General features: G+C 37.6%; 3 protein-coding genes across 4 annotated transcripts; 2 read left to right on the forward strand and 1 right to left on the reverse strand.

The window, feature by feature from the left end:
• The first annotated feature begins 212 nt into the window (after nt 1-212).
• Nucleotides 213-1,045, forward strand: LOC106337793 (putative cyclin-A3-1). Its single transcript, XM_013776912.1, is given in 3 exon segments — nt 213-224; nt 499-614; nt 616-1,045. Coding segments are annotated over 3 exon segments (558 nt in total).
• Nucleotides 1,046-3,467: 2,422 nt separating this feature from the next.
• Nucleotides 3,468-6,836, reverse strand: LOC106342052 (exportin-2). The gene is made up of 2 exons (XM_013780844.1): nt 3,824-6,836; nt 3,468-3,721 (listed from the first exon to the last, which is right to left on the reverse strand). Exon 1 carries the CDS (start codon nt 6,739-6,741, stop codon nt 3,826-3,828), a length of 2,916 nt encoding a protein of 971 aa, XP_013636298.1. The 5' UTR covers nt 6,742-6,836; the 3' UTR covers nt 3,468-3,721; nt 3,824-3,825.
• Nucleotides 6,837-10,999: 4,163 nt separating this feature from the next.
• Nucleotides 11,000-14,233, forward strand: LOC106342635 (succinate dehydrogenase subunit 4, mitochondrial-like). Of its 2 annotated transcripts, none has more exons than XM_013781630.1 (2): nt 11,000-12,684; nt 13,616-14,233. In XM_013781630.1, exons 1-2 carry the CDS (start codon nt 11,181-11,183, stop codon nt 14,059-14,061), a joined length of 1,950 nt encoding a protein of 649 aa, XP_013637084.1. In that variant the 5' UTR covers nt 11,000-11,180; the 3' UTR covers nt 14,062-14,233. The 2 variants fall into 2 exon arrangements, with proteins under 2 accessions (XP_013637084.1, XP_013637085.1); XM_013781631.1 differs by having other exon boundaries at nt 12,444-12,677.
• The last annotated feature ends 763 nt before the right edge of the window (nt 14,234-14,996 follow it).

The following is a 14,996-nucleotide window of genomic DNA, read 5'->3' on the forward strand; positions in this document are numbered from 1 at the left end:
TATAGGGAAATTAACATTAAACACACAATACTGATATGCAAACAAATATAGAAGTTGTAAAACAAAACAAAAACATTTTCCCGTCTTAAATTTCCAGAGTTTTTTATAAAAATATGTTTTGATCTTTCATTTGTGAGGATTTTCCCTCAACATATCTTCTTCCGGCGACTCCATGATTACACACTTTAATAAAATCGATATATCTGCAGCGGATGTGTGCACAGGTTTACCTTTGTTACATAAGTGAAGGGATTCCAAAGTATACTTGTTTGTGTTTATTATTACATTTATTCTAATAAAGGCACCTCTCACATGTGTCAAAAAGGATTGGTCACATCTTCTTAGAAAAGTTAGGGGGAAAACATTTAATATCGGTCAACGAAGTGAGAGGTGCACACAAAAAAATTCAAAGAAGTAAGCTCTTCATCTCTAATTAGAGCATGTTTATCGCTGACTCTTAACTACGTTTTTAGACTAATTATAATTAAAAAAAACAAGAGGTGTCTCTTAATTAAGAGAGCCAAGAGACGGCTCTTACGATGCACGTGTCACCGCAAGAAAAAGAAGAAAGTCGTCCTCGGTGAGCTTCCCAACTTGTGCAAGAAGAAATCAAAATGTCCCAAAAGAATCAAAGTCCGACATCGACACTAGATCTGACGATCCCCAGATGTGTGCTCCCTACGTCACCGGAATCTTCGTGTATCTCCGTCAATTAGAGGTTAGCTTCCTCAATTCACAATCTCGATTTCGAATTTCGATCTGGGTCTTATGTAAAAAAATTGATTTTGGTTTGAAAATTCTGAATCAGGTGAAGGAAAAGTCAAGGCCTTTGATTGATTATATAGACAAGGTGCAAAAAGATGTAACGCCTGATATGAAAGGAGTTTTGGTTGATTGGTTAGTTGAAGTTGCTGAAGAGTACAAACTTCTCTCCGACACTCTTTACCTAGATGTCTCCAACATCGACAGATTTTTGTCTCTTCAGACTGTTAATAGGCAAAAGCTTCAGCTTTTGGGAGTTTCTTCTATGATTTTTGCCTCGTAAGCAACATCTTTTTAAGTTGTGATGGTTGTTGTAACATGTTCCCTGTTCTATCTTTGATCCTAATCCATTGGTTTGGAGCCTGTCACAGCGGAAATTGTTGAGAAATATAATCTTTCCTTCAGAAATCAATGCACTTTCTTTGGACTCTGGTGCTCTGTTTTCTGTGCTGGTGGTGGAGATTGCAAAGTTTCTATCGGTGCCTTCAATTCCTCAAGTGACTATGCGACACAAGCTCTTGGTTCAGTATCAGACCCAAGGTACTTCTTGTTCCTGGTATTAGATACTTTCTTCTTCTTCTCTTTTGTTAGCATCTCGTATAACTTAATATTCAAACTTGAACATAATGCTTTGTTATTGACTCAAATCATATTTGTTTGAACACAACAAATATGTTAGATATCAGTCCTCTTATACTCTTATATGGTTTCTTTAGGTACCTAAAACTGGGGAAGGAAGAACCAAGGTTAGAGACTAAATGGTTTAACGAGAACAGCTATTCCAAAATGCCAATGCTTCAGTTACATAAAGGTAATGTCGAAACCTTTCAATGTTGAGGTTTTTGTTTATTGTGGTCTTGAAAGCTTCTCTCTTTTGGATCTTGATGTTGTCAGAGATAGTAGATCTCTGTGAGTTTCTGTTACCAACTTGAGGGGAGAAAGCACGACGTGATAACAGTTAACAAGAATGAGTCTTATCCACGCTTCCTAAGTAGTATTGTCTGTATATTCCAGACACTGCTGTTTTGATATGTTGAAGTTAGTTGCCCGTAAACTTTTTTTAAGAACCTTTAACTTAAGAAACTACTATTGAAAAACTAAAACTAGGTGTTTTTTAACATAAATTCTGAACTAAATTTTAATAATAAAAAATTGACTAGGAACCCAGTTAAGGATTGCAATAAACATGCTCTTAGGGAATCTGGTATTTTTACACTGCAACGTCTCTTAATAATCTATAAATTTGTAACCGGTGACCAAAAAAATCAAGAGAAACATTACATACTTTAACATTCATAAGAAATGTTACCATTTATAAGAAAAAAAAATTTCTTTTTATTCTTTCTCATTCTTTTTATCGTAGAAAAAATATAACAAATTTGTTCTTCGTTAAATTTTGATAAAAAATAATCATTTTTTCATAGTTCCAACAATTTCTATCTTTCTTTTCCTATATGTTTATATTGCTGCTATGATAGTTATTAGTTAGACCCTTGGTATACATTTTCGACAATAAGTTCGACAATATCCGTTTCAAAAAGATAAATCACTGAACTATATTATATCCTTAACTAACTTGGAGTACATATGAAAACCTACGGTTTATCACCGGAAATAAAAGTTCAAAAGGAAAGTAAAACAACAGACAATATTAGTTAGTTCTCTAGCTAATTATTGAACACTACGTGTGAGTGGGTTCATTGGATCTTACTTTAGCCAATCATCCACACAAAGCCACATATAAATTAAAAAAAAATTGAAAAGAAGTCTAAAGAAGGAATTTATTATTATTATTTTTTTTGAGCAGCAGAAGGAATTTTTTTTTTTTTTTTTTTTTGTATTAACAATGAGTGGTCCATATTGTAATTTTTCTTACATTATCTAAAAGTATGTCATTTCCTAGTATTGTAAAATGAAGATGAAAATAACAAAACGAGGGGACCAGATGATAAATCACATGATCATATCATATGAGACCATCTCCGTTCTCACTGCCAGGATGGGTCTCAATCTAAAACATAAATAAATAATATAAATGCTTGCCGGAGATAACAATAAAATAAATGTCAATAATTGATATCGCCGACGGTGGTAACAGGGGGAACTATACAACCAGCCTATATTTTATAAATATCACAAATTAAAGTATAAAACGATAAAGTTTTTGGAAATAAAAAAGGACATACCTTCAAGACTTTTGTCCACATCAAATGATTTTATACAATAATGTTTGCAAACTAAATAAACTAAGATTAATAATAATAATAATATTATTAGTTTCTATATACCAAAAATGCATTTTTTTTTTTTGACATCACCAAAACTGCATTCATGTGTTGTCAATTGGGAGATCGTTAAATAAAATTAGACATAGTCTAGTAGGTGCATATGATTAGCACCAACACTGACCTAACAGCCTCTTGTTCCCCATTTTCTCTCCTTTTCCTAATTTTATACAGTCCACCCCACTAATCATCTTGTAAAAGCATACTTATTCTGCTATGCGCAAACTAAACAAAAATTATTTTCTTCTACATAATGAATATCCTTAATTATATCCTTAATTAAATTACGGGCCATCCATCACCTAGTCGAACCTGTCAGGCTCTTATTACAAGCCCATTTGACAAGCCCACAAATAAACTATTCTTCCATATTGCAGAAACATTTTTTAGATGGTAAAATTTTAAGATGGGACAACGACATCGACAGAACAGAATGCACATAAACACATAGTAACATCACCATTCAATAGATAAATAACAACACCCCCCATGAAAATTGCCAAAACCAAACAAAGAAACTCATGTTTTGTATGATAATGCTCTTGTCCCTTGTCCAAATGAGATGAAACTCCCGATTTAAGACCCAAAAAAACAATGATAATGCTTATACCACCACTTTTTCTTCGCAGACGCAAATGCCATGTTGCTCGCCTTTCTCCTCACACTCATCTCTCCTGTTACAGTCACATCAACATCAAGATTTAATCCTAAATCAATAGCCAAGAAGACAGTCACACCGACATGAAAACAATCTCAAAGTACAGCAGACCACTTACTTTCAAACGATTATGGAGTTGTAAGCGCTGCAGAGCTGAAGCAAAGCTGCCTGGTTAGCTTTTTCGAGATTCTCACCAATTATCTGAGGGTATCTACCAGGAGAAGCAGCAGAAAGCCTGGCCAAAGAAGCAACCACGAACTGCTTCGGATCTCTAATGTCTGGGAGAGGATCCGCTTCTCTTCTCCCAGCATTGTGAAGACTCACAAACGCAGCTGTGTATCCAACATTCTCCAAGACGTCTGGCATTTCAGGTTCTTCAACGGCTCTTTCCTGCTCAGGCCTTGAAACAAGCGTCACTATACTGTCCAGCATAGCTCCCCAGATCTTAGAAGCTGCTGGATGAAGAAGGTCTGGAGTCTCACATATGAGTCTCGTTGCGGCAACTGCAGTTAGCTTTACCTCGACACTTCCCATGATCAGCTTAACGTTTGGAATCCAGAATTGCTGCACGATGGTAGTGAAAATATTGGGCTGAACAGTATTCATAGTGTCAACAAGATGAGCATGTCCGTGCTTCACCAAAAAGAGGGACATGAATACCACTAGCGATTTCTGGAACTTAATAGTCTTCTTGTTCTGAAGACGTGTGAACAGAGCACTCCATACGCCCGTCATGTACGGAGCAATGGCACCGTAGGCGAGATACTCGATAACAGTATTGAGCACATAAAACCCTTGCTCATCTGTGCTAGGAGCTGCAACCAGTTTCTCAAATATTCCCAGCACTTGACTCAACCGATTCTCTTGAGTGACCTCATGAGGTGCTTTCTGAAGGAAAGCCTGGAGCAAACGCACTAGAGCTGGAACATTGCCGCTTCTCTTCCAAGACTCAGGCGACAGGAGCAGCAAGAAGATCTGCATGTAGTTCGGGGAGAGAGGCGGTCTGTTCAGCTCAACAAGCTGAGCTAGCAGCTGAAACGCGTAAGGCAAGAACTCTGCAATGTCATTGGCCAAAATCATCTGCAGGCTTGGGAAGAGACTCGTTTCAAATGCAGATATAAGAGAAATATCACGTTCACATGCCCTACGAACAAGTACAGCCACAGACTCGAAGATGTAGTGATTAAACGTAGGATTCTTAGGGTTTTTGCAAACTTCACTAAGAACAGAGGTCAAGCCACCGATGCAAGGTCCAGCAACCTCACCACTGATTTCAGCAACACCGAGGACCCGCATTATACACTTCATAATATATTGATTCTCCTCAGATTCAGGAAACTTCAGTGCATCAAACAGATTCGTCATCAACTGCAGCAAAAACGGGCTTATATCACCAGCTACATACCTGCTCCTTCCACCTTCCTCCTTTACTAGCAAGAGCTTCTCTATGCAGCTAGCAGCATATGAGTGCACCACGTTCGACTCTGCTTTAAGGAACCGAACCAGCTCCGGGAACAACTGCATTGCAAAGGGCTTTGGTAGATGACTGCGAAACATCGTTAAGAACTTCAAAGACCCTGCCTTCAGCATTGGAAAACTGTTGACGTCGTGGCTTTGCAACTCAGGGAGAATAATGCTTGCAAAGAAGCTTTGAACATCAATAAGATCTGTGGATACAGACGCACCCCCTGCCTTCTTCGTAGCCAGCGAGACGACCAAGTAAATTGCACAATCCTTGTCTTTCCATTGCACAGCCGGATTCGATGAAAAGGAGCTCAAAAGCTTCTGTATCTCATGAGAAACCACTTCTGTCACCTGTCCTTTGTAGTTTGTGGCAAGTCCTTTAAGCAGCTCACAAGCGATCCTCCTCCTAGTATCCACATCACTTCCCTCCATGTCCCTCCGGATAAACTCAATATAGTTCATCTCAAAAAGCTCTTCATCTTCATCCCTCAAAGAAACATTGGGAATCACAATGCTCTGGCAGATTTCCTTAATCACATTCTCGCCTGCAAACAACGCATGGTGCGCACTCGTGCTCACAGTGGTCAAAAACTTGATTGCAGTAGTAGCTAGCTGATCCCTACTAGGAGACTTCGACACATCCCTGAGTAACGTCCACACGGCTGATGCAAAACCCTCCAAAAACTTTTGGAACTCTTCTTCGTACTTCTCCATGTACAAGTTAATGTTCTCACAAACAGCTGCACGGAGATCATCCACAAGCGTCAAACCATCTTCTGTGCTCTCCAAGGCGGGATAGTTCGAGGACAAACACTTCTTAAACACTCCCATCCACTTCTCCATATTATCCTCGAAGAACTCAGGCAAGTCCTGGAAGTTCAACGAGAAAAATATCCTGCAGCAAAGCTTCTGAGACTCAAATAAAGGCTTAAGGTTCGCAGCCGATCCACCAGAGCTCACAGCGGAATCAATCAACGAATCCGTTTTAACGAATATCTCTTGCAACGGAGGAGCGAAAATCTCAAGGCAATACTTAATATCAAGAAACAGCTCATCGGTCCTATACTGATGCCTAAAGTTCTTGAAAATCGAATTAGCCGTCCCGAGGATACCGTTAACGGCCGCGTAGTCCCCGGCGAGAGCAGCCTTCTGGAGGCTGGAGACGAGCTCGGGGAGCAACGCAGGCCAGTTTCTCGGGAAATCGTGCTTACCGATGACGGCTAGGGCTTCGCTGAGCTGGCTCTGGATCCTCGGGGAGGAGGAGAGCATGAGGGAGACGATCAGCGTCTTGATCTGCTCCTTCTCCGAAGGTGTGATCGGAGAGACGCCGGAGTCGGCGGAAGGGAGCCACCGCGAGCGGAGATGGTTCTTGAAGTTGACGGCGGCGGCGTGGCGAGTCTGCTCCTCGACGGAAGGCTCCGCGATGAGACGGAGCACGACTAAGCCGTAGTTTGGCAGATCTGCGGCTTCAGAGAGAAATCTCTCGGCGGCGCGGCGAGGCTCGGGGATCGGGGAGAGCGTGTGGAGGAAGCACTGCGAGAGGTTCTGGAGAGTCTCCGGATTCCACTCCATTGTTCGATAGAGTTTAATCGATCGATCGCAAAAGAGACGGCGAAGAGAGGAGTAGCTAGGGTTTCTGATTTCAGAGGGAAACAGAATGATTTTTATTTTTAAAGAGATGACATGAAGGTGGAGAAAAGGTTCGATGAGCTCGTCGGGTTATCGGGCTTGGTTGTACCCGAGAGACAGATACAACTGGGCCTTTGTTCAATTTTTAAGCCCATGACCTAAATGGGCCTAACTTGGATTCACGAGCATTAACTATGGTTTCTGAGCAAGAATCTCTGTCGGTGAGACTTTCTCGTTTCCCGAGTATTGACTGTTTCTTTAATTGAATAAATCAGCAACTAGAAAAACGTGTTGTATAGCGTATTACGTGACGTATGTGAAAATTTGTGCATGGAAACTAACTGATTAATGTAAATAAGATAATAAAGGGACGTATACTTCGTCGAACATGGCGTAAAGCCGTCAACGTCCGTGACGCTGGTCCAAAACATAACACGTTCTTTGGTCTTCTATATTTAAAGCAGTATTGCTAAACAAAAAGAGAGTTTCTTGGTCAAATAAATAATACTAATACTAGTATTTTACCAATAAAATAAGGGTAATTTTATCAAATAGCTATCAAAATAACTTTTTTTTTTATTTTGAAAATTTAATATTTATTTTTATTTAAAAAAATTGAAACCATATCTTCAAAACCATATCCTTTAACTCTAAACCCTAACTTCTAGTTTATTTAATCATATGATATAAATGTATTTTTATTTTTTAATAAAAAAAATTGGTCTTTTTTTTCATTGGAAAATATTTATGCGACAAAAACTTAAAAAGTGATATCTTAGAGAATTTTCCGTAAAATAAATAATACTTCTAGTAATTAACTTTGATGGCGTTTTTGTTTGTTTGTTTGTGCTGCTTGATTCCAGTGGTTTTAGTGGTGTTTGAATTGAATCCAAAAGGTAATAAATAACAAACTCCACACGAGCACGAATAGAATTTTGTAGCAGAATAATTAACAAAAGAGAAGATAGTATAGTAATGATAAGAAGAAGCATGGCATCTGATGCTCAGTTTGGTTTCTCATACTTTTTTAGTTAACTACAGTACTTAAGCTTGCATTTCTTACACGTGGGACGTGCTATATTACGAATGATGCACACTAAAGTGACACGTGACGCATGATGTATTTGTCGTAATTTGAAAATAAAGTTAAAATGTCGATTTCTTGGCTCCACCATTGAATCACGAAAAACGCGTGATGGATAGAAAAAAATGGAGTTGCGTAAGCCAATTGATTCTTTTTTGTTGATTAGTAGTACTACCTTTGCTCCAATCGCCTATCGAACTTTTGTCCGTAACTTCTTCCTAACTCTCTTTTAAAATTTTCTTAAACGCATATCATTACATAACAGTTTACAAGATTGCTATAATCACTTGTTTTGTTGAAAAAGAAAAAGAAAAAGAATGCGAGACATGAGAAGTAATTGTCTGTAATTAAGACCACCGTAGTCACGAGTGTCTCCACATAACCCCACATTTCTCCTCTTCGTTCTCTACCATACGTTAGCAGGCTTCTATCCTCTTACTGCTTATCCATCATGCTTACTTTGTTTTATTCCATCGAAAATAAAACCTTATCATCTATACTGAGTTCACATTTGTTTTGGTAACTAGTCTTAATGTGATAATCCGTCCCGCTCACTCGAAATCCGGCTCACATCTCTGCAGGGCACCGACTCCAACTCTGCCCCCATAATTAGGTCGTTAGTGCGCTTGGTGTTATTCGAACCCAAGACCTCACCCTTTAACAACACTCTCACACGACGAGTTGTCACCAATTAACATGCGGATCAATTGGTGACAACTCGTCATGTAAGAGTGTTGTTAAAGAGTGAGGTCTTGGGTTCGAGTAACGCCAATCGCACCAACAATTTAATTATGGGGTCAGAGATGACTCATAATGGAGAGCTTGGGGTCGGTGCCCTACAAAGCTTTGAACCGGGTTCCGAGTGAGCGGGACGAATTGTCAGAAAAAGTCAACTTTTTATGTGACAACCCGTTCCATTCACTGGGACTCCAGGCTCACAGTCCTGGAGGGCACCGACCCCAACTTCTCCATTATGAATTTTCTCTGACTCCGTAATTAGGTTGTTGGTGCGTTTGGCATTTCTCGAATTCAAAATTTCACCTTTTAACAACACTCCCATATGACGAATTGTTACCAGTAATAGGGACAGGTTGTCACACTTAAGAAGCAAGAACATGTTATCAGGCCAAAAATATTCTCTTAAACATGTAGAAAATAGGATTAGACGAATCTACGTATGCACGTATTTAGGGTAATACTCGATTAAATATGAGGTTTTTTTGCTCTATCAAAAGATAAAAGAATTTAAAGATGGTGCGACTTCCACATTACTCAAAGAGCACCAACCATGGCGTTATCATAATAAATTAATAACCTACAAAAAGGGTCAACTTTAACATGTCACAATACATCATGTACATTTTTTTTTTGTCACTAACATCATGTACATTTATTTGAGGATTCTGTACTTTGCAATTCGATCGCTGAAAGCATTTTACAAAGACACGATATAAAAAATATATAGCTTTTTAATTGTTATCATTTTCTTACTGCAACCTTAGTGATGCTACTAATGAAACAAATACAAAGACAGAATAATCGATTTATAAGAAAATGATACGATGAAAACGAATAAGTATCATCATATGTTTTTATACTGTTATTTTTGTATAAAACAAAATGGTGTTGCATGTATTTTATACTATTATATTTTATACTACTATATCTCCTACGTACCATTGGTTTTTACTCTTTTCAATAATTCTATCATATATATAATTAAGAAAAATTATCTTAAATAATCACTTTTAGTTTATTTTCACAAAAATAGATTTTCAAAAAGGAAAATAACCAAAAAAGTTTTATTAAAGGGTAAATATGTATTTATGCTCTTAGGTTAACTAATCTAATATTTAGGGTTTAGAGAGTTAAGAGATTGAGTTTTGAGGATGAGTTCAAATTTTTAAAAATTAAAATTAAAATTAAAATTTTCAAAAAAAAAAGTTATTTTGGTCATTTTATTTTTTGAAATTTATTTTTGTGACAAACACTTAAAAATAGCTATTTGAGAGAATTTAATCCATAAACCCTCCTCGTTAAATAAAAATTATCATTTTATGTCACTAATCGAATCCATCAAGTAATCTTGCCCAATCATATATGATTAAATTTTCAGAATTACTATCATGAACGATATATTGTATCATGGATTTTCTAGCTAGTCTTCACAAGACTCCCGTGTAACTAAATTTATTGAAGACTAGCTAGAAACTCCGTATAGACTAATAATAATGGTCTAGCAAAAGATCATGACCACTTTGTATATGATATAAAGATGTTAAATTCATCCCGGGTGAGTATTCCTTCCACACGGGAATAAAGTTGATGTATAAAAATATACATTTTAACGATTTTAGTAAATGCTACTACTATAAATATGTTTTTGGTTATAACTCGATATAAACTCAAGCAATTACTACTTTAAATCCATGTTACAGATAATCATGTGATATGTTACATATATTTAAAATGATTTGAATCTAAGGGGAGCAAAGCAATAAGAAAACTACAACAGATGAATGCCAAGTTACAAAAAAAAAGAAAACTACAACAACATGAGGATAAGAAAAAGTTAGGTTAAAGTCATCACATGTGGTCTCACGGAGCGAGACTCCTTTTGTTGAACGTTACAGTTAGGCATGAGATTCACGCAAATCTTATGCGACAAATAATTTCTCTTCAAATTTTCTAAAATTAAAAGGAAAACGTAATTTCATTACATCGTGTATTAAATTAAAGGACTATTAATGAGAGTAATAATAACAGATAGTCCAATTAAATGGACCCACGTTAATAACGATGTCTGAAATAAACAACCACCCCACCAGATAATTCAAACGATATTTTTTCTTTCCGTTTTTTATGCATGTGATTGCTTTTTATTGGTTGAGACAAAATAATATAAACAATTATATTCAGTACTATTTGGTACATAAATCTATTTAAAAATCTTTCGACCATGTGATGATGATCTATACTTTTTTTTATTTTCCTAATTATTATTATTATTTTATTTTTTTGGATGTGATCTATACAAATATTTGAATCTCACGTAGGTACATATACACGTGTTTAAATTCACACATTAATCAGGTTTCTAGTTCTAAACATTAGGAAACTCAACCATGGTTAACCTCATAACCCAACTCTAAAACGTTGCATAAGTAAACCACGGTTGGTTTTTTTAAAAAGAGTCTTCTTCTTCGTACAAAACTTACCCAACTCCCCTCTCTCTCTTTCTTCTTCTCCAAACTCTTGTTTTCATATACCGTTTGGTTCTGCTGAAGTTTTGTTTAAGATGAATACGAGTGATGTAGTAGGATGGGAAGATGAAGATACTAGATCCATGGTCAGCGCCGTGTTAGGAAACTCAGCTTCTGACTTTCTCACAGCAAACTCAAACTCAAATCAGAATCTGTTTCTCGTCATGGGAACCGACGATGGTCTCAACGAGAAGCTCTCTCGCCTCGTGGATTCTCCAAACCCCGAGAGTTTCAGCTGGAACTACGCCGTGTTCTGGCAGCAGACCGTGTCTAGATCCGGACAGCAAGTCCTCGCTTGGGGAGACGGGTGTTGCCGCGAGCCCAAGGAAGAGGAATCTATGGCTTATAACTTAGAGGAAGAGATGAGGTGGCAGTACATGAGGAAGAGAGTGCTTCAGAAGCTACACAGGATGTTCGGTGGATCCGATGAAGACGACTACGCTTTGAGCTTAGAGAACGTTACGGCTACTGAGATGTTCTTCTTGGCTTCGATGTATTTCTTTTTTAATCACGGAGAAGGAGGTCCAGGAAGGTGCTTTGCTTCGGGGAGACACGTGTGGTTGTCGGATGCGGTTGGCTCTGATTATTGTTTTAGGTCTTTTATGGTTAAATCAGCTGGGATAAGGACTGTTGTTATGGTTCCTACTGATGCTGGTGTTCTTGAGCTTGGTTCTGTTTGGTCTTTGCCTGAGAATGTAGAGTTGGTTAGGTCTGTTCAAGGTTTGTTCGCCAGGAGAGTTAAGCCACCAAACATGAGCGGAGGAAAGATTCACAAGCTTTTCGGACAAGAACTGAATAGCTCACATCACAACAATAACGGCTCAACAATTGGTTACACATCTCAAGAAATAGATGTGAAAGTGCAAGAGAATGTGAATATGGTTGTTGTAGACGATAAGAATCACAAGGTGATGAAGACTTCTTGTAATGAGAAAAGACCAGCGAGTTTATTACCAGAAGGAGTGTCTGTTGTGGAGGAGAAGAGACCGAGGAAGCGAGGGAGGAAGCCTGCTAACGGGAGAGAGGAGGCGTTGAACCATGTGGAAGCTGAGAGGCAGAGACGGGAGAAGCTTAACCAGAGATTCTACGCGTTGCGAGCTGTAGTTCCAAACATATCTAAAATGGACAAAGCTTCTTTACTTGGAGACGCGATCTCTTACATCAAAGAGCTTCAAGAGAGAGTAAAGATCATTGAAGCTGAAGCAGTATCCGAGTCAAACACAATGACCACTAAGGGAGAAGAGAGTCAAGAAGTTGTTGACGTTCAAGCTGGGGAAGAAGAGGTTGTTGTGAGAGTGGTCTCACCGTTGGAGTCACATCCAGCATCAAGAATCATACAAGCAATGAGAAACTCAGAGGTTGTTAGTGTTATGGAGTCTAAGCTTTCATTAGCTGAAGAGACACTGTTTCACACTTTTGTAGTAAAGAATAATAACGGATCGGATCCATTGACGAAAGAGAAGGTTATAGCAGCTGCTTACCCGGAAACCAGCTTGACGCAGCAGCTATTACTACCATCTTCTAGTTCACAGGTCTCTGGTGATATCTAGTTTTCAAGCTTCTTATCTTGTTCAGTATAGGAAGACTTGAGGTTCAACTAGAAATAGATATATCCTTTTTTCTTTCTTAGAGGGAAAGTAATCCAGTTTTCGTATAGTATTTGCTAACATTATCATGAATAAGTTAAATTCATTAACTGGCATATTTGTATTTTGGGAATATTTTTCATACTTAAGATAATCAAAATATATTTTTGACTTTTTTCCTTCTTTGAATTATATATGAGGAAGTAATATGTGTAATGTTCTGTCTATCTAATGGCATATATGTTTATCCAATATCTCATTTATGTTATCCATTATATGTTCATATCCAAGTTATTTGCCAATTAGTTAACGTAAGAGATATTACTATCTTTTGATAAGTTAATAAGTTAACATTAATATTATTTTTAAAATACTATATATTAATTAGACCCGAAGAATCGGAAATTCAGTTTCGGTTACAAACGCGATTTGAACAAAAAAAATCCCTCTCTCACTAACAAGTTCTTTGCCAATTTCACAATACCTCTCTGGCTCTCTCACTCACTATGTAAACGTGTGTGAATTAGTTTAGATTGCAGACATCATAGTAAACCTGACTTGTGCAAATGACTATGTTGCTTCATAGTATATTATATAGTTCAGACATGATTAATCAGATGTTATATAATTATTATCTCACTCATTAATTAATAAACCTTTTTTTTTTTTTGAAACACATTAATTAATAAACCAATCCTATGAAATTAGACCTATACTTCATCTTTCTCAGTCACTTGCTCTTTTTCCATGTTCCATGTTTATTACTTCACCTCATTTTAAAGTTTGGGCTTATAGTAATTATAAAAGCCCATCCTTAAAAAGCCCAACTCGGCTTCACAGCTTCTCATTTCTCATTTGCTTAGTTTTGTTTTTTCTCCGATCAGATCCAAAAATCAAATCCGCTTCCGACGCCGCGATGTCTCTCCGTCGTTCTCTCCTCGGCCTCCACCGCCAAACCCACAACCTCTCTCTCTCAAAGTCTTCACCTTTCTCGATCACCAACATCTCCTCCCCTTCCGCCGCCGTGATCGGAAGAGAAATCTCCTCGATCCCATTTTCACTGACCCAGAAACTCAAACCGGACTCAAGTAATCTCGTCGCCGATCGTTCTCGCGGGCAATCTCAGCTGGCTCGTCTCCCGTCTTCTCGAGGCTACAGCAACGCGTCTCTCGTACGGAAGATCCCTGTTCTGTTCCACATCAACGCGGGAATGGAGGAGGTTTTGGCGGATTACGTTCACCAAGAGCTGACCAGGAATCTCATGGTGATCTCTCTGGGGTTGTTCCAGATCATTGTTATCAAAGACGTCGTCGTTTTTCTTTTCTTCTGAGCAAAAGGAATCATCTTTTGGGGTGATAACACTGAGCTAAAAGTCATTCCTTTTTTATCTTTCTTCTTGTATGAATAAGAACATTGATGAAATTGTCATCTTAATCTTTCTAAGCTTCTTTGTCTGGTCTATTTGATTTAGTTTATGTTGGAATAAAAGAGAAGTTTTCTCAGGCTCTATTCTAGGCCTTGGCGTTCGGTTTTTGGTTCCGTTCTTTCGGTTTTCGGTTTTTCGGTTATAGTGATATAGGAACCATTCGGTTATCTATGAAATTCGGTTCGGATCCAGTTCGTTTCTTTTTGGTTTCGGTTCGGCTTTGATACCAATTATAAAAACCGACTAATATCCGATAAATTTGTGGTTTCCATTCAGTTATGGTTCGGTTTCGATTTTTTCGGTTAATTTTCGATGATTCGGGGTAAAAAACAATTTATTGGGAATTTTTTAGATATAAATATGATAATTTGGATAAATTTTAATATTTTGGATAAAAACTATTCGAGTAATTTGGTTTTTTAGGATAATTTGGATAATTTAAAATACTCTAGATAAAAAAAATATTCTGACTATTTCGATTTTTTTGGATAGTTCGGTTTATAAGTAGTGGGTTTTAATATTTAGTATTTTTAATACTAAATATAATTAATATTTTTAGGTATATAAAATTTATTTCGGATATTCGGATACCCATTCGGTTTTCGGTTCGGTTCCGGTTCGATTTCGGTTTTTCGGTTATAGAAATATAGGAACCGTTCGGTTATCTTTCAACTTTCGTTCGGTTTCGGATTCGGTTCCGGTTCGGTTTTCGGTTTGGTTTTTATGTCCATGCCTACTCTATTCTCTCTAATTAGCACATCTCTTTTGCATTTGTTTTGTTAAATAGATTTCTCTGACTATTGATATATTCTTCAAAGAAAAACAGACCTTGCTAAGCG

Source organism: Brassica oleracea, chromosome C4, assembly GCF_000695525.1.
Source record: "Brassica oleracea var. oleracea cultivar TO1000 chromosome C4, BOL, whole genome shotgun sequence".
NCBI lineage: Eukaryota > Viridiplantae > Streptophyta > Magnoliopsida > Brassicales > Brassicaceae > Brassica > Brassica oleracea.

Bases quoted from the DNA above. Each gene is read 5' to 3' on its own strand.
- LOC106342052 (XM_013780844.1), bottom strand. From the start codon at position 6,741: ATGGAGTGGAATCCGGAGACTCTCCAGAACCTCTCGCAGTGCTTCCTC.
- LOC106342635 (XM_013781630.1), top strand. From the start codon at position 11,181: ATGAATACGAGTGATGTAGTAGGATGGGAAGATGAAGATACTAGATCC. The intron at 12,685-13,615 runs GTGATATCTAGT...TTCTCCGATCAG, and splicing joins TTCTAGTTCACAGGTCTCTG to ATCCAAAAATCAAATCCGCT.